Here is an 18,821-nt window from a genome sequence, read left to right as displayed (position 1 = left end):
GGCGTCTCGGTGCATCTGGCACGGCACCGCGGGCTGCACGGGCTGGACGCTGCCGCCTTCCGGAGGCTCTTGCAGGGCAAGTGCGGGACTCGGGCCCCGGAAACCAGGGCGGAGCGTGCGGGCTCTGAAGTGAAAGCTGAAAGGACACCCCGCAGTCCTCTAGCTGTGACCTGCAAGTGCCCTCAGCCACGTCCGGGTCTAAACTCTGGATATTCGCCCTTGCGATTGCCGCTGGTTCGCTGCACCCACACTTTTAACTCTTAGGAAATGCTGATAAGCTCACTGTTTGCTACCTTGCAGCCTTAGTTTTGCTGGCACTTAGATTCTGTCACGGTATTTGCTAGGCAAAACCGTCTCCCAGTCGGGGCAGGTAGGAGCTGACAGGTCAAGAACCAGTTCTTGTTTCTACCCGCAGAGCTTTGCCGTTTCCAATAGGAACATATGATGAGCCCAAGTAGCTGAAAGGAAGCTTGAGAGAAGGAGCCCTAACTTTGGGATAAGTGTGGTTTATTCGAGCAGTCTGTTTTTCAAACTGAAAACACAGTATGGAAGTTCGGCTGTGGAAAGGTTTTTTGCACACAACCAGGCAACCACAGATGAACCTTACCCTGTGAGCAGCATGGCAAGTGAGCATCTCCAATGCTGCGTCACCTTCCTCTTCAAACCAGTCTGCTTCACATCATCTCTCCTGCTAGTAAGTGCTGAGAACCCCCAGTAGGAGAATCGGATCCACGCATCCGCTGGGATGTTTACACGTGTGGATTTGTAGTGCCGGTGACCAGTGCTAATCCAAGCGCCACTCCAGAAAGTGGGCTGGATTTGGAAACGTGTCCAGGGTTTAAGTCCCAGACTGTTCCACGAGCTTTCCCAGGCACTAACCAGATGACCCCTGAAAAGACTTCTTAGTGAATAGCGCTAGCCAGCCCTAGTTACTGGGGACGGATGAGCAAAAGACACCCTGAATGAAATCCCTCAGCTATGAAGTACAATTTTTTTGCATTTCTTTAATAAAACATTTCACTGTAATTATCGTTTTAAGACTCTAACAAATAGGATTTGATGTCATCTTCATAACCTGAAGCGTACACGCTCATCCCAGTTGACCATGGCACCAAGGCACGGAGGCTGTGTGTACCTTCCCCTGGCTCTGGGTCTGTGTTTTCTCCACGCTGCTCTATGAGTTTGTTGTGATGGAGTCATACAAAGCTAACCGGCAGTGCCTGTAAAGAAGAACTAATCAGAGAAGAAAGCCTGATAGGATGCCTGACTCTTGGAGGAGACTAAGCATTGTCATGTGTTAGTGATGGCTGCTAAAGCATGTTTGCACGTAAAGGTCACTATCCGGTCACTGCTGCTTTGTTCCGGACAGCTCAGGTGTTAGGATTACAGTGTGCTATCACCCTACATATTATAGCCCTATGTAGACTCTTCCTTGGCAGAGGAGTTTTGAGGCAGGCAAATGTTATCACGCACGCATGACCCTCCTACCTCTGCTTCCAGATCACCAGGATTACAGAAGTAATTACCATGACTGGCATCGCATACGATTTGCAGTGGCAGCGAAATAGCCCTGCTTCTACTTCGAGGATTGCAAGTTCATGACATTTTAACTAGAAATAGAAAACCAGCAGGCAGGTTAGGTGGTGTGCGATACATTCTAGGGAGTTACACAGACAGCATGTGTTTTCCAGTTCACGCAATAGTAGCACCTGCGCAGTGGTTAAGAAAATCTTGTTGGAGAGGTCATACAGGAGCTGGGCTGCCAGGGACAGGTACAAGATGTGGAGATGCAGGGAGGGACCATGCTTCTTAGAGGGGGACAGAAAGGAAGGACAGCATTCTTGACGGAGTGTGGTCTGAGATTCCCAATTCTGCTGTGAGGAATGACATGAACAGGCCTCTGGACAAAGCTCCGTCGGGCACTGGGTTCAGTTTTGAGATGGTTTGAGGTAACAAGTGGAGAGGAAAAGTTAAGACTTAAGCGAGGCCAGAACTGGGCAACCTCGTGTTTTAGTTGAAGCAGTGGTAACACAGATGGTCCAAGGTAAAGTTTAAAGGGAAAATCAAACACCACAGCTTTAGAAGGCAGCCTTTTCATTTGGTTGGAGGATTGCCTGGGAAGGAGCACAGGGGTGGGGTGGGGGGCGAATGTGTGGTAGAAATGTTCTCAATGGAGGCATTGGCTATGGTGTCTGCAAGAGGTCAGAATTCTTCAAATGCACCTTGCTCTTTGCCATTATACCTCAACTAAAAATGATTCAGTTGGAAGAATCTGAATCTGATTCTGTAGCTATAGTTCATGGTGGATCAAATCAAGAAGTCTCTTAAGGACCAACAAATTGTCACTGTGCTAGGAAAATTGACCTCCATAGATGGTGAGCCCATGATCCTTAGCAGGGAGGAGTTTACCTAAGGCCAAGGAAGAGAAGAGAAAGGCAGGTGACCAGGAAATGGATAATGACGTACCTGGGAACCAAGGTGGGATGAAGGGCGGGGGAGTGAGCAGTGATTGAGAGGCTTTGCTGAGGTCTCAGCTGTGACACCGCATTTCCCCGCCCACAAGTCACATGTCTTTCAAGGTCTGAGCTCTTGGCTGACCGGGAGCTTCTAAGACACCTTAGGCTCAAAGAAGTGAGCCCCTCCCCGCCGCCACCTCTGCCTTAATCTCACAGGAAAATAAAATAATTAAAGATTTCTAAGATAGAAAACCTATCTATATTCAGAATGGTGTTTACAATAAAGAGAGTTTTAAATAACAAATGTTTAGAGTAAAAGTTAGCTGGGTAGCATAGGATACATGAAGGAAGCTGCTGCTGTTGAGAAATCCACTTTCACTGTAAGAATAGTGATATTTCCTATTATCGACTGCTTAATATCTAACATATTATAAAGGGCATAATATAAGCTGTAGACATGTGAAAATCAAAAATCAGAAGAAAAAGAACTTAAAATTTCTTCAAGCTAGTAATAGAGAATTCTGACTTTTTTTACTTCTATTTTTAACCACCTTACAGTTTGTAAACCAAAAATTAACATCAGAACTCTCACAGGAAGGGTTAAAAAAACATTATCATTAAGAATGATAAAATTAAGGGCATTAAAAGAAACAGAATGGAGTGAGGATGTGGCTCGGTTGTGGTATGTCCTGTAGCGCATGCAGGACCCTAGCTTTGGTCCCCAACACTGGAAAGAAGAAACTAAGAAATCATTAAGCCCATATTTACTTGAAGTCCACTTTATGCTGTGTGCTGACCTGTCCTTAGGAGGTGTGGTTATAAACTCGAGTACAGTGATAGGTGAAGAAGAATCGCATAACTGGGCTGTAGTGACTGCTCATGTCCCAGAAAAGATTTACAGATTGTTATCTCCCTCCCTCTCTTCTAGCTGCCATCCAACGGTGGCGCTCTGAAGGAAGGGTGGCTGCATGGTTGCACGTCCCCATCCTGCAAAGCCACTTCATCGCCCCTGCCGCTTCCCTGGGCTTTCACTTCCACCACGCAGAATCCGATTCCTCCACGCTGACCCTCTGGCTGGGAGAAGGACCCAGCAGACTGCCAGGATACGCTACACACCAAGTAGGAGTTGCAGGTCAGTTTCAGAGCCATGCCTACCAGAAATACCATTTCACAGGTTTGCCATGTCTTCTGGCAGCTGAGCCGCGAGTTTGTCCATGGATGCTGGTTCAGTGAGCACTGCGTGACTGTGGCATCGTGCTTTTAAAACAGCAAAGGCTGTCTGTCATGTGAATCACAGGGTGGCACAGAGAACGGGAGGAGCGGGCTTCCGAAAGGCCACACTGAGCGTGTTCCACACAGATGACTGACCGCCACTTCTCAGGGGTGGCACTGAATTGGAATAAGGAAATAAAGCATATGTCACCCCAAATAAACAATGATATTCTCCAGAAAGTAACTTTTTTGTGATTCAAGTGTATTGCAATAGAATACACATGTCATAGTAAATTTGGAGCATATTCAAGGAGGCAAATTGAGAGAATTGAACTCGGGTCCTCTGGAAGAGCAGGGAGTGCTACTAACCTCTGAGCGAGCCATCTCTCCAGTCCTCGGCCTCTTTTTCAATTAAACATTTTTGAGACAAGATCTGGCTGGCTTGAAACTCGCTATGTATGTCCTGCCAGCCTCCATCCCACAGCGTCCACCTGCCTATGTTTCCAGGGTGTTGGGATTGAAGGCATGTGCCACCACACCCAGCCAGTTGTTTTATATGTGTGAGTGTTTTGCAGTATGCATGTAAGCACACCGCATAAATGTCTGAAGCTGGCAGAGGACAGAAGAGGGTGTCAGATCAAATGGAACTGGAGTTACTGGCGGTTGTGAGCCCCCGTGTGCATTCTGGGAACTGACTTCAGGCCCTTTGCAAGAACAACAGTAATCTTACAATTGACCCTTCTCTTCAGCCCTTAGATTTATTTTTGTGTATGAATGTTTTGTTTAACAGTGCCTGAACCTGTTTTGCAAAACTTTAAACCCCGAAGCACAATCTCCCAGGTCTTCCTTGCATTATATGTTTGGAGTACATGAGATATTCTTTCAGCCAGGGTGCTGGGCTGAGTGTCCTTGGGCTCTTTGAGACACAGGCATACTCAGAACACTCTCTCTCTCTCTCTCTCTCTCTCTCTCTCTCTCTCTCTCTCTCTCTTTCTTTCTTTCTCTCAGAGCTATCTGCTCTGTCTTCCTAGTGGATCTGACCTACCTTTCCCATGCTCTGACTGGAAGGTGGGGAACAGGGTGATGACAACAAGAAGCCAGATTTTCCCTACCTGGGATAGTACAGAGAAACAGGGCAGGGGTTAGGTCTGTCCTCTCACATATGCATGGTGTCTTGGCCATGGCATCACTTTATGGGCCTCTCTGTAGGTAGGCACAGTCAAGACAGCTGCCAACTGGGACTTGACGCATGTCCCATCCTGGCTTAGCAGCTGCTCCCTCCTAACCCGCTGCTTCTCTCCAGGAGCCAAGTAGAGATGTACTGTAGCATCATGGCCAGAGTCTCATACACTGGGGTGGGGTGGGGGGGATAAATTGAGACTATTAGAGCAGGTACTTAAAAGAGTAATCCTTGCACACAGACAGTAAGGATAATGGTGGCGTGGGGTACTCTGTGTGCTGGCTTCAGCCAGCTCTGGTTCCAGCAGTCCTTCGTAATCATTATTATCAGGCATTCATATTAAGAACTTGTCTGCCTAATCTCCCAGCTTTATCTCCTTTTGTTAGGATTGACACAAGGAACCCCATCTTGATTACGACAACGCTCATGGTTGTTTCACACATCCTAGTATTAAATACGCACTAAACGTGTAAAGTCATGCAGGATAACTTCTAGGTTGAACGTGAGGCCAGGCAGTTTGACTGTGACTCCCTAACACTTTTACATTGTTTCTGTGCCGAATGGTAGTGGTTTGAGAGAACAACATAACTAGTGTAGAGCCTTGAACTCTCCATTGGCTTCGGAACAGGAAAGTCTCATTGCAGAGGTCATTAAAATCTCCTAGAGGGCTTGCTAAATGAGCAGCTACCTCCATCCCCAAGATTCTGACTCCTGCTAATTTCTCTGTGCCGGCTGTTGTTGCTGCAGCTCTCAGGACCATCCTTTGTGACCACGATTAAGGGAATTCTTAGGTTTGCAGGGAAAAAAAACTAAAATAGAAAGGAATTCTTAAATAAATAAAAGAACAATGCATGTTAATGGCTACCTTAGTAATTTGGGTTTTGCATGTAATCTGTATGTGGTCTTAGGCTGGTTTGCATATCTAAAGTGTTGTAAGTGAGCTTATGGGAATGTCCAGTACTAATGCTCTATCTGTAGCCTTCTTCCCCTGCATTTGGTGATAGGCTGATGCTTCATTGGAAGTCATGCAAAGCCATCGTGTGTGTGTGTGTGTGTGTGTGTGTGTATGTGTGTGTGTGTGTAGGCCACCTTGGGTGCCATCTGCCTTGTGGTTTATAACCAAGAGCAACTGATTTGGCTAGGCTGGTGAGGTAGCAAGCCAAGAGGATCTTCCACCTTCTGGCACTGGGTCTGCAGATGCACTGTGCCTGGTTTTTTATGTGGAAGCGAAGGATCTGGATCCAGTTTCCCGTGCTTGCATTGGAAGCATTTTGCTGACTTCAGGAAAGCTCCCAAACTTCCTACCTAAGATAGGGACCTCCTCCATGCCTATTCCACCAGTCTATGACACTCTATCCAGATCTGTTTCTCTTCATAGCATCCAATGCAACCCAAAGTTATGAATGTACTTACTCTCCTCAACAATATGCAAACTTCCTGAAGCCAGACATGTTGTGTCTTGTTCACCATTGTTTCCTCAAGAAAATACAGAGCCAAGTACAAAGTAGGCACCCAGTATACCATGGGTGATGGATAGATGGATGGGTGGGTGGGTGTAAGGATGATGGATGGATGGATGGATGGGTAGATAGATGGATGACGGATGAGTGGATGGATGGATGGATGGATGGGTGGGTGGGTGGGTGGGTGGGTGGATGAATGAATGGATGGATGGGTGGGTGGGTGGGTAGATGGATGGATGTGTGGGTGGGTAAGTGGATGAATGGATGGGTAGGTGTAAGGATGATGGATGGATGGATGGATGGATGGATGGATGGGTAGATAGATGGATGATGGATGAGTGGATGGGTGGGTGGGTAGATGGATGAATGTGTGGGTGGGTGGGTTGAAAGGATGATGGATGGATGGATGATAGATGGATGATGACATCGTTAAGTACGGAACAGTTGCTGTATCTTAATAGAGCAATGCTGTCCATGAGAGTGCCCACTTGAAATGAAGCGTGACTATTAAGCCCAGCTCTCCCACAGATGGCTGTGTGAACTCGGTCACTTCTTAGGACACTCGTGTGACCATATGACAAATGTCTGAGCTACTGCACAGGAACCACACCATGTCTATCTAATGTGCTAGAAAGGAACTTCTGTTTAATCCCCTATTGCTTTATGCTTTGTCCTGTGGCCAGCAGGGGTCGCTCCAATTGTGTTTAATATCTTTTCACTCTATATTTATGATGGTAGTGAATACATTAAAGAAAAGAGATGCTAGGGAATCACAAAATCTTCAGATCTAAAAATAGGTTTCTTGGCATTCTAACCCTTGGAAAGTCCAATGAGACTGGCATCTTCGACCCCTCCCTCACTGGAGTTAATTACAATTACTGGTGTCCTTTCCTGCTTCCAAGTACCAAGTGCAGTGTTTCATTTCAGGTACTTTTTAATGCTGAATTTTTAAAGTAAATTTTATTTATAGCATGTGTGTGTTCGTGTCTGCCATGTGTGAGCAGGTACCCATAGAGACTAGGGAAGGGCATCAGATCCCAGGAACTGGAGTTACAAGTAGTTGTAAGGCATCTGAAATGAGTGCTGGGAACTGAACTCGGGGCCTCTGCAAGGACGGTATAGGTTCCTAACCTCTGAGCATCTCTCTGGCCCTCAGTTACAAAAAGGCTTGCTCTTCACAAGCGTGGCCTCTCTGACATTCTGTGTAGCTTACCTTCAGTTTGTCTCCCCTCCACACACAACAGGATATGAGGTCTCGGGAGGTGTTGCTGTGTTTACCACTGTATCCCCAGCACCTGCTGAAATGCCTCCTGCATAACAGGAGCTCAGTTAATACACAGAGGACTTCTGTCTGTTACATAAAAAGACTCAATGAATGTTGAAACAATGGGTAAGTATATAGAAAATGCCTTCATATATGGATATGGTTAACTTAGCCCATGTCAAGGAATCTATTATAAATCATTAAAGTGTTATTATTGTTTTGACCCAGGATTGCCCAAACAAAAGATACTAAAAACAGGGGCTGGATAGATGGCCCAGCAGTTAAAAGCACTTCGTGCTCCTCCAGGGGATAGGAGTTTGATTCCTGCCACCTACATGGTAACTCACAATACTCTGTAACTCCAGTCCCAGAGTATCCACCACCCTCACTGGCCTCCTTAGGTACCGCACACACATGGTACAGACATACATGCAGGCAAAACACCCATACAAATATAAAGGTAAAAATATTTAAATACTATAGAAATATTTGGTTTGGGTCCTAACATCTAGCAGAGTCCGCAGTGTACTGAGCAGTGTGCATGATGAATGGGGGAATGAAAGCACATGGAGAATAAAGCTTTCCATGTATGAGTGTGCTATAAAATATATGCGTGCACAGTAAGGAAACGGAACTGGTCTCAGACAGGTCTTGATGGATATCAAGATAGTCGGGATCTCTCTCGGGAAGCAGAGGCCTGCACTGTGCTTCAGGAGTAAGAATTAGAGCAAGAAGTGCAGTTGTGTCTTCAGTGCTTTGAGTCCTGAGGGATGAATGCTTGTGTCAGGTTAGAGACCCCGTCCCCAGGTGCTGTATGAATAGGTGAGGCCTGCACAGATGGCTGTATCCCATGGGCAGAGCTTCAGCAAGGCATTAGAGCCCCTTCCCCCTGTGGGGGCGCTCTCTCTGAGGAGCAGCCCTTCTGAGACACTACATGTATCGGCATTATGATTCTGGGCTTCTTAGCTTCTAGATCTGTGAGACAGAGAAAGTTCTAAACACTCAATAGATGGTGTCTCATAACTGAACACCAAAGAGAATTATTAAAGTATGAAAAAGATGTTCATCTGTGCCATGAGACATAGACAATCTATAGTAAAAGTTATGCAGATGATTCTAGTACAAGTTTAACATAGGCTGTAAGTACCCTGGGAGTTCTAAATTGTTGAGGGAAGGAAGGAAAGAAAACAAACAGGAAGAAAGGAGAGAAGAGAAAAAGAAAGAAAACTGGTCAGCTGAGCAAGGCTCTCCTTAGCGGAGAAGTGCTTCACAGTCTTCTTGGTTGAGGTATCTGGACCTTCAAATATGGGTGGGATCCTAATGACCACAGGTGACTGTGGGAGGAGTTGAAGGCGAATGGAATTAATGTTCTGCAATTATCTTTTCCCCCCCAAAGGTGCTGTGTTTGATGATAGTACCAGAAAAGTGCTGGTTGTACAAGATCGAAATAAAGTAAGTTGTCCCTGCCTTGTAGATTGCTTTCTAGATACTCTCCCTAGGGAAAAAGATCATGTAGCAGAAATGTTGAGCTGGCTAAAGGAATACTGAGAGATACTTTAATAGTTATTTCTGAGCAGTTATAGAACACTTAGATATTTAAATCGAGTCGAGATAGAGGCCTGAAAGTGCCAGTGAGATCCTCAGGGTCGTGCTTCCTCATGACTGTAGAATATCACAGCTGATGGTGTTTACTGGGAAGACACATTACTGAGGGAGCATCCTGAGCATTGCCAGTGAGATCCTCAGGGTCTTGCTTCCTCATGACTGTAGAATATCACAGCTGATGGTGTTTACTGGGAAGACACATTACTGAGGGAGCATCCTGAGCATTGCCAGTGAGATCCTCAGGGTCTTGCTTCCTCATGACTGTAGAATATCACAGCTGATGGTGTTTACTGGGAAGACACATTACTGAGGGAGCATCCTGAGCATTGCCAGCTCTGCTCCCAGTATGGCGAGGACAGAGATTGAGGACATGCCATCCTGACAGCCCTGCAGCTCAGTCTCTAGACAGTTGCAGAACGGATTCTTGGCCCTAAGAGCCTCCAGAGATGCTTCAGCGGATGTGACATTTCAAACTCAGACTGGTGGAGTTTCTTACTGGGGTAAGAAGGAGAGGAGACACCAAAGCTACATAAAAAAAAAAAAAAGGAGAGGAGAGAAGGAGCATGGGAGAGGAGGAGATGAGGGGAGGAAAAAGAAAAGAAATAAAAGGCTAGGCGCTAGAGAAATGGTTCAGAAATGCTACTCAAACTAGAGTTTGGCTCACAGCACCCATGTCAGGAGGCTCACAGTCACCTCTAACTATGGCTTGTGGGAATTTGACCCCTTCTGGTGCTCTCAGCCATGTAACACACACACACACACACACACACACACACACACAGAGAGAGAGAGAGAGAGAGAGAGAGAGAGAGAGAGAGAGAGAAGAGAGAGAGAGAGACAGAGAGAGAGAGAGAGAGAGAGACAGAGAATTCGTACCCATAAATAAAAATTTAAAATAATTTTTAAAAATTTAAAGGCTAGAGAAATAAACTGAGAAATTAGAATTGACTGTGTGAAGGATGCCATGCAGAACCGTCACTGTGGTCAGGAATGCTGGTGGTGGGATTTCTCCTGAGAGACCGGCAACAGTACATAAAGGTCAAAGGGGGAGTCCAAGCTACTAGAAGCATCAAAGATTAAGAGGAAAACCACAATTAGAAATGCTTTCACGGGCTGGAGAGACAGCTCTGTGGTTTAGAGCACTGGCTGCTCTTCTAGAGGACCCAAGTTCAATTCCCAGCACTCCCATGGCAGCTCACAACTGCCTGTAACTCCTCTTCCAGGGGATCTGACATCTTCACACCAATGCACATAAGATAAATAATTAAAAAGATAAATGTTTTCATGCTTGGCATTGATGTCAACGTGAGGGAGAATGCCTTTTCTACTTCTGTGATGCTGGGAATCAAGTCGGGGCCAGTGCCGCCTCTGAGCCATAGCCAGCCCAGCAAGAATATCTAACTCTACACTTTCGGACCCTTCGTTAAACACTGATGAACAAAATTAAACATTTTCCTTATTATATACACTTACAACATCATAATTTCTCAGAAACGCTATCTGAAATTATCCTAAGTAACTTATGAGGCTTAAAGTCACATCTCTGACCCAAACAAAACTTTCTACCATCAACATAAACTTACGCAGTTCCTAAGGTAGTACTGGACCTAGCCTTTAGTAAGGTTTATGTTTGGATTGGACATAAATGTATCCATTTAATGGTAATGACTGGAGAGCAGGCAATGTGATTGACAGACATGGTAGGACCCATGTGTGGGACCCTGGGAGCCAGACACGGGTTTAGGTTTAAAATGCAAATCGTAGGCACTGTCAGGCTTTGCTGTGAAAACAGAAAGGCGGTGTATGGGCAGCCAATGTCATAATAATACCAAGTTCTCAAATGCCCTATGGCATCATTCATTCTTATTACAGATAGGAGTTTCCAGAAAAACAAAGCTTCCAGAACCATTTCAAAGTGTGACCCAAAAGACAATGTATCCTTGCAGATGAGAGAGATCTCGATGCTAGTAAAGTGAGGCATAATATGCTTTATGAGTTCATGTCAGGCCTGAGCTGGACACAGAAGGATGGAAAGCTTGGATCCTGTACCAAGTAAGCAACAGTGTATGGAAAGCAGGAACCCTGCCACAGGCCTCCAAGTCCACGTAGCTGAGAGGTGATGCATGCTCTCAGAAGCACACTTCCAGGAAGCCAGAGGGCACAGCGCACAGTATAAGGTCCACAAAGGTTTTACGAATGAAGAGTATGAGATCTGCTAGTTTATGAGGTCACATCATTCTTGAGATTTATAGTACGCTGAACACATAACAGAAGAATTCTACAAAGAGACAAATCATGTCAGCCTTGAATAAACTGTCTGGTGCCAGCTCATAATTATTTCACCCTATCCTTATTTCTTCCAGAGATCAGGTTTACCTCCTTAGCATCCTCCTCCCCCCCCCCCAAATTAGAAGTGATCAATGGGAAAATACAAAGAAATGATAGTCAAGAAACCAAAGTAATTTTATTCACACTATTCATAAAAAGCAGTAACATTTTACATAAAACTATTAACACGCAGAAGTCTTGAGTAATCTCTGAACAGAAACAGATACAGTAAATGCATGTAAAACTCTACGGAGTAGCAAACCTTGGTGGTTACATTTAATCTGTACTCTACTTATAGCAGCATCTGTAAGATCCTATTGTTCATATTCAACTAGCAGCCGAGTTCTGTAAAGTACACAAATCAATAGATATTTCCCTCCAAAGGTTCAGTAATATAAGGTTATCACATTAGCTGAATCACACCGCTTCTGCTTCCTGAAGAGTAAGAGGGAAAGATTTCATCAATCACCATCACCCTCAGATGAGAAAAACTGCAGTAGTAAGAAAGCTGAGGAAATAGAGTAAAATAAACACGTTTTTACTACCATAACCAGCTGCGGGTGGACTAGGGTAGGAGCGGCAGAGAGAGGCCGGAGAGAATGAGAGCTATTTATTTACTTTGTACTGCAGCTGAAAAATATGTGGAAGTTTCCAGGAGGCCTGTCAGAGCCTGGAGAAGATATCGGTATGTATTTATGTATTTCTGATAAGGTTGAAAATGTTTGGAAAATTCATGTTTCCTTTTCTGCTTTATATCTAAGAATAAGAATTTAAATTTTCTAATTGGTTCAGACCAAGTCAGAAATTTTTAGGCAGATTTCGTGAGTGCTGATGCACAGTGAGCATGCGTTTTCTGGCACACCTCAGCCCTAGGGGAGCATTAACACACCTGTCCAGGGCGTTCTGTGGCCATAGGGAAAGGAGCGACCTGAGACGTTTGTCAGTAAAGTTCACTATAAAGGTTTCTTAAATAGGGCTAAAATTATTAAATTTTGAATTCTTGACAACATTATGGTCACATATGGGTGAATAATAATTTAAAAATGAGCTTGAAATATAATAAAGCCAACCACAAGGAAATAGTGATATAATTATCTTTTAAAATTTTTGCCAACTATTTACGAATAATCTAAAACATAATAATATGTTTTATTATTATCCTCAAAATACCTTATGAGGAAGTCTCAAGTGAGAAATGACGTATCTCCCCTCTCCCACCAAATCAGCTTATAGGGAGATAGGATGGAAGCTAAGTACTCAGTTACTGATCTTCAAAATATAGAATTAGGCTGTTCCTTAAACCATTAGGTTAAATTCAATATTATCCTGATCAGCAAATAATACATTAGATATTAATATTATTTCTCAAAGATCCCTCCTTTAACATGCACATCCTCATTTCTCTTTAACCAGCACTGTATGAAGCAGTCTCCTTGAGTGTATGTCCATGAAGTCTGAGTTTACACCTTACATAGATCCAAATGCCCTGTATGTGTTTACGTGGCCAGCTCCTTACATAGATCCAAATGCCCTGTATGTGTTTACGTGGCCAGCTCCTTACATAGATCCAAATGCCCTGTATGTATTTACGTGGCCAGCTCCTAACAGAGATCCAAATGCCCTGTATGTGTTTACGTGGCCAGCTCCTTACATAGATCCAAATGCCCTGTATGTGTTTACGTGGCCAGCTCCTAACAGAGATCCAAATGCCCTGTATGTGTTTACGTGGCCAGCTCCTAACAGAGATCCAAATGCCCTGTATGTGTTTACGTGGCCAGCTCCTTACATAGATCCAAATGCCCTGTATGTGTTTACGTGGCCAGCTCCTTACATAGATCCAAACGCCCTGTATGTGTTTACGTGGCCAGCTCCTAACAAGCCATAAGCACGTTGATGACATTCAGGTGTGTGAAGCAAACCTTGGTTTTAGATGCTCGCTGACTGCTGAGTTCTCTGGCAGGCAGTCTGTTGACACTGTGTATTCTGGGGACCTTGGCGTGATGGCACATGCCTATTTAGCCGACTACTAAGGAGGCTGAGGCAGGAGGATGGTGTTTCGGGCCACCCTGTGCTACTTAGACCATGTCTTCAAAAAATATCTGTATTTTGTAGGGGTGCCAAATACTGAGAGCCAAGGCCATTTTTCTATAAGGCCACCTTCTTCATTTTCTCCCGTTACCTATGTGGTATGTGAGTGTGTGTGAACAAGGTAACTCAAGTCTAGCTTTCTCACCCTGCACAGAGGGGAAGCTGTCTGCAGCCCCATGTGCCTTTCCTTCTTGGGACATGCCTTTTCAAATGTATTGAGGTGGGTTTATTTTCCTTTGAACTCCAGTAGATCCTAAGAATTTCAGACAGACTTAGATGTAAATGAAAAAACACAGTTTCAAGTTAAGTATGTGTAAATTCAGGTTTAAGTATAATTCCAGAATCTTACCTTTAAGCCTAAATCATTTTAAATGCCCTACTAGTTTTTTTTTTTAAGTATCTGTGGTTAACAAAATAACTTATCTGAAGTAAAGCGGAAGTTGGTATTCACCGTAGCCTTGGAATTCTCTTCTACAGCCTGTTTCTAGTGATCTCCAGGACAAAGTACTCGTTCTCTAATGAAGAAGTCAGATTGTTTAGACCACCTGGAGATTAGATTCTTGACACCTCTGTTTAGGAAGGCATGAACTGCACTTTTGGAATGCTGCCATCCTGAACAGTTTGATATTTACTGTTTGGTAATTAGCCAGTTAAATACCAGTAAATAAATGCTAGTTAGTTTGGGAACTCATTTGTTTGGAATCTTTCGTTCTCTGGTAATGGTAGGTAGGTAAAACATTGATATGCCAAGAGTTTTTTAAGAAATTGAATTGGGAAAATGCGAAACCAATAGAAGTTTTTAAGTATAGAGTTTAAAGGTGTCTTGTACAATTCAAAGGAACAAAATGCCTTCCTAAAATATGATATTACCATGGGTGAAAACCAAATTCTGTTTCAGCAATCAGGGATGTTCAGCAGGGCCCGAGGGAGCTCACAGAAAGAAAGTTTCCCATCACTTAGATCATCTCAAGACACCTATCATTACGTCCTACAAAACAGGAGAAATTGGAGCCTCTGCCCTGTCCTACTGTTCAGCAGTCCAGCCTGACAGTCAAGCATGTACCTCTTCAGCAGCAAAAATGAGCTTCTAGATTATGCACACACAGTGACTGTTATTTCAGCTGAGTTTAAAGTCTGTTAAAATAATTGGAAAGAAACAACAGTTTATCGTGATAAATTTAAATTCACGTTGGAACTGAGGGGGAGGCTTCCATTTTGAAGTGTAAGGGGAGGATGTCCCACATCTCAGAAACAAAAGTACTGGCTTGCATTTTCTGGTTTCGGCTAGTTGGTCTACCCAAGCAGTGTCTGTCCTGCCGCCACCATGCGCTATAGTGACTGCTAAGCAGGACACTCACTCTCCCGTTTACCCTGTCCTGTTTCTGTCATTTAAGACAGCTGGTCAGATTAGTGGTGCTAAGAACTGAGCGGGATCCCTAAGGTCATTTTCAGAGCATTTAGAGATACATACATATATATGTATATATATGCATATTAAAGACTATATATATTTAAACAAGAGTTAGAGGCCACTATATAAACATTTAAGACTAGTGCCACAATTTTTAATAATAAATTTAATAATGTATGCTAGATGAAAACTATTTTCTTACCAGAGACTTTGTGAGCCTAGAATGTTCTTTGATGCCATTGTTCCCTCCCTCTCATTATGTGGTACCAGGATCTGAACCCAGCATCTCACACACGCCGAAGCAGGTATCTACACGGTGTAGACAAGGTATGCCTTGTCTTGGTGCTTTCGGTTATGAAATGTAATTTCTAACCATGCTTAACCTATGGACAAATCTCAGTCACAGGGAAGTCAGTATATAATTAAAGAATGGTGGATAGATGTCTTGTGTTTTAGAGTAAGATATTGTTCCTGTGAGCCTTTCTAGGACTGTTTCTTAGAAACAAGAGCATGTCTTAGGTGCGGGTATGTGCCCAGGGGGCAGGGAAGACAGTCTGTGGTTTGTGTGCACAGGAACTATGTGCTTTTGATAGCTCTTCATCGCATCGACATTATTAGTCGATTTACTGGCAAGACAAACTTATGTGCTATTTGGCAAACATCCAGCGAGGCATTAGAGGGTGTTAAAGAATCTATAATAATTCTAAAGAGGACCAGAAAAGCGATTAGGACAGGGAGCTATAGAGCATCAGAACTAGTGAAGTCCATTCAGGCAGTCTTCCTGGACATAAACCTATGTTAATGGCAATGAAAGTCCTGCCATGGAAATTTGTATTTAATTAAAAATATTTATAAAATGTGAAAACCCTTGTTGTATTATAAAATTATGTGCACTTCTAGCCTTATGAAAATGTTTGATTAAACAGCTATTGCATTTTGGTGTTGAGGGGTTGAATCCCAAGTTCTTTGGAATCTGATCTCAAGAGAAAGCAGTTTCCAAATCAGGCTAGGCTCCACCGGCGGCTAGGAGGGGGCATAACCATGGTGAAGGGCCTTGCCCTGTGGGGCAGTGGGCTTAGATCACAAACAAGTCAGAGTCCATTCACTGATCACTCAAGTAAGCTCAGCACTACAGATTCCTGAAGGATTTAGCAGAAGATTAACTGCAGCTGTGTTTGCAAGTGTCTTCTTGCCTCTGGGAACCAGATGATGTGTTGACGCATGCATAGCCTCCAAGGAGACCCTCAGTGTCTCAGAGGCACCTTAAATACAAAGTGCATCTCACAACGTCAAGAAAGCAGTTCGAAGACAAAGTTTTGCTTTTAACCTTCCAGATTTTCACTGAAAACCTTTGACAGCATCTCCAGGAACGAAATCTCTGTCTGTTTCTCTCTTTCACGTAGGCGACACAGCAGTCCGAGAGGTGTTTGAAGAGACTGGGGTGAAGTCAGAATTCAGGTCTCTGCTGAGCATCCGGCAGCAGCACAGGCACCCTGGAGCCTTCGGGAAGTCAGACTTGTACCTGATCTGCCGCCTGCAGCCGTGTTCCTTCACCATCAACTTCTGCCGGCAGGAATGCTTGAAGTGTGAATGGATGGATCTAGAAAACCTGGCCAGGACTAAAAACACAACCCCTATAACCAGCAGGGTAGCTAAGCTGTTGCTATATGGACACAGGGAAGGGTTTGACAAAATTGACCTCAGCATGGAGGAACTCCCGGCAGTGTACACAGGCCTGTTCTACAAACTCTATCACAGGGAACTGCCGGAGAGTTACACAGCCACCACGGGGACAGATTGAGTGAACCAAAGGTGGGCACAGTCTGCGGCTCATACCTGGCACCAGCTTTCTTTCTCACATACATGATTTCCATGATGGAAATTTGTAAATGCACATCGCTTTAAATCCTCTTTTCTAATAAAGAAAATAAATGAAAAATATTGTGGCTCTGATCATCACTGGGTCACAACTAAAGCTATAAAAGGGAGAATTCTAAACTTTTTTCCAAAAATTGTTGCTTTTCTTTACTGAGGTAACGGTTAAGTATCTTACTGTTACATAATGAGTTTTTATCCAGGCGTCCAAACTTAGTTGCGTACATTCGTTTCTCTCATTAACAGTTTCTAAAGTGAATCAGCTCTTAGCAGACATGGGAAGAAACAGTATGGCCTTCTGCCCAGGTCCCGTTTTGGATCCGAGTTTATACTGCCCAGTTCGTTTCAGTGCCACGTACCAACCGGAGTATTTCCTTGACCGGTAAGTATTGTAGTTATTAGATTCCAGTCGTTCAAAAAAGAAACACTCTTCTGTAACGCACTTCTGAAAAAGAAGGACAGCAAGATAACCACGTGAGCAAGGCTATAGGTGAAGATGTGGCGAGACGGTAGGAGTGCGCCTCCTGGACAGTGGTAGCCCAGGGACCATGCCAGCCCTAGGATCAGACAGCGGGGTCGGAGCAGCCCACATGGAGGGAAAGTTCAGACTGCCCCAGACTCAGAACTTTACACCTATTCAGGGACCCGCAGGAGGACACCATGCGGTACCTAGAACCACCCCAGGAGGGTCACGTGCTGTGCCTAGAACCACCCCAGGAGGGCCACGTGCTGTACAAGAACCGCCCCAGGAGGGCCACGTGCTGTACCTAGAACCACCCCAGGAGGGTCACGTGCTGTGCCTAGAGCCACCCCAGGAGGGCCACATGCTGTGCCTAGAACCACCCCAGGAGGGCACCATGCTGTACCTAGAACCACCCCAGGAGGGCCACGTGCTGTGCCTAGAGCCACCCCAGGAGGGCACCATGCTGTACCTAGAGCCACCCCAGGAGGGCCACGTGCTGTGCCTAGAACCACCCCAGGAGGGCCACGTGCTGTGCCTAGAACCACCCCAGGAGGGCACCATGCTGTGCCTAGAACCACCCCAGGAGGGCCACGTGCTGTACCTAGAGCCACCCCAGGAGGGCCACGTGCTGTGCCTAAAACCACCCCAGGAGGGCCACGTGCTGTGCCTAGAACCACCCCAGGAGGGCCACGTGCTGTGCCTAGAACCACCCCAGGAGGGCCACGTGCTGTGCCTAGAACCACCCCAGGAGGGCCACGTGCTGTGCCTAGAACCACCCCAGGAGGGCCACGTGCTGTGCCTAGAGCCACCCCAGGAGGGCACCATGCTGTACCTAGAGCCACCCCAGGAGGGCCACGTGCTGTGCCTAAAACCACCCCAGGAGGGCCACGTGCTGTGCCTAGAACCACCCCAGGAGGGCCACGTGCTGTACAAGAACCAGAGGGAGGGAAGTGCCTCCAGGTATGGCTCACACACACTTCATCCCTGGGGCAACTTTACAGTTAGACATTTTCAGTTTTCCATTTTTCGTGGGGTTAAGGGAAAGAGTGTTAAAAGGTAACTCAGAGTACTCTTTCTACAATGAATGGGGAACAGAGTAAGTTCCCTGAAGTCACAAGCGTTGGCAGTGGCTAAAGTTGCTTAGTTTGCACTGTAGAAACATCTAAGGTTGTCTGAGACAGTGAATGGGGTGCAATTGACCATCTCCACATGCCAGCCAGTGACAAAGAACAAGCACTCTAGAACATACGCCTTCCCGAAGAATACGCAATCAAACACACTGGCTTCTGAAGAATAACCAACCCAGGATGTACTGGTTTCTTTTTTGGTTTGTTTGGGTTTTTTTTTTTCTTGTTTTTTTGAGACAGGGTTTCTCTGTGTAACAGCCCTGGCTGCCCTGGAACTCACTCTGCAGACCAGGCTGGCCTCAAACTCACAGAGATCCGCCTGCCTCTGCCTCCAGTGTTGGGATTAAAG

At 45.1% G+C, this 18,821-nt stretch overlaps 2 protein-coding genes across 4 annotated transcripts in view; one reads left to right on the top strand and one right to left on the bottom strand.

Annotated features, from left to right (window-relative positions):
* Positions 1-383: 383 nt before the first annotated feature.
* Positions 384-16,808, top strand: Nudt6 (nudix hydrolase 6). 3 transcript variants are annotated; one of them, XM_075950861.1, is made up of 5 exons: positions 384-694; positions 3,385-3,588; positions 8,972-9,027; positions 12,139-12,193; positions 16,411-16,808. In XM_075950861.1, the coding sequence occupies exons 1-5, from the start codon at positions 640-642 to the stop codon at positions 16,806-16,808; spliced, it is 768 nt and encodes a 255-aa protein (XP_075806976.1). In that variant the 5' UTR covers positions 384-639. The 3 variants fall into 3 exon arrangements, with proteins under 3 accessions (XP_075806976.1, XP_075806977.1, XP_075806978.1); XM_075950862.1 differs by lacking the exon at positions 384-694 and adding an exon at positions 728-1,151; XM_075950863.1 differs by lacking the exons at positions 384-694; positions 3,385-3,588 and adding an exon at positions 7,680-7,701.
* Positions 11,620-18,821, bottom strand: part of Fgf2 (fibroblast growth factor 2) — a 55,895-nt gene continuing 48,693 nt past the window's right edge. The window contains exon 3 of the mRNA XM_075950864.1: positions 11,620-17,327. Coding sequence (XP_075806979.1) covers positions 17,142-17,327 — 186 coding nt within the window. The 3' untranslated portion in view covers positions 11,620-17,141. The remainder of the gene's footprint in view (positions 17,328-18,821) is intronic.

Source organism: Microtus pennsylvanicus, chromosome 16 (assembly GCF_037038515.1).
Source record: "Microtus pennsylvanicus isolate mMicPen1 chromosome 16, mMicPen1.hap1, whole genome shotgun sequence".
NCBI lineage: Eukaryota > Metazoa > Chordata > Mammalia > Rodentia > Cricetidae > Microtus > Microtus pennsylvanicus.
The sequence above is the reverse complement of the archived record's forward strand: the minus strand, read 5'-3'. Positions and strand labels throughout refer to the sequence as shown.

Bases quoted from the DNA above. Each gene is read 5' to 3' on its own strand.
- Nudt6 (XM_075950861.1), top strand. From the start codon at position 640: ATGCTGCGTCACCTTCCTCTTCAAACCAGTCTGCTTCACATCATCTCT. The intron at 3,589-8,971 runs GTCAGTTTCAGA...TCCCCCCCAAAG, and splicing joins ACACCAAGTAGGAGTTGCAG to GTGCTGTGTTTGATGATAGT. The intron at 9,028-12,138 runs GTAAGTTGTCCC...TTTGTACTGCAG, and splicing joins TTGTACAAGATCGAAATAAA to CTGAAAAATATGTGGAAGTT.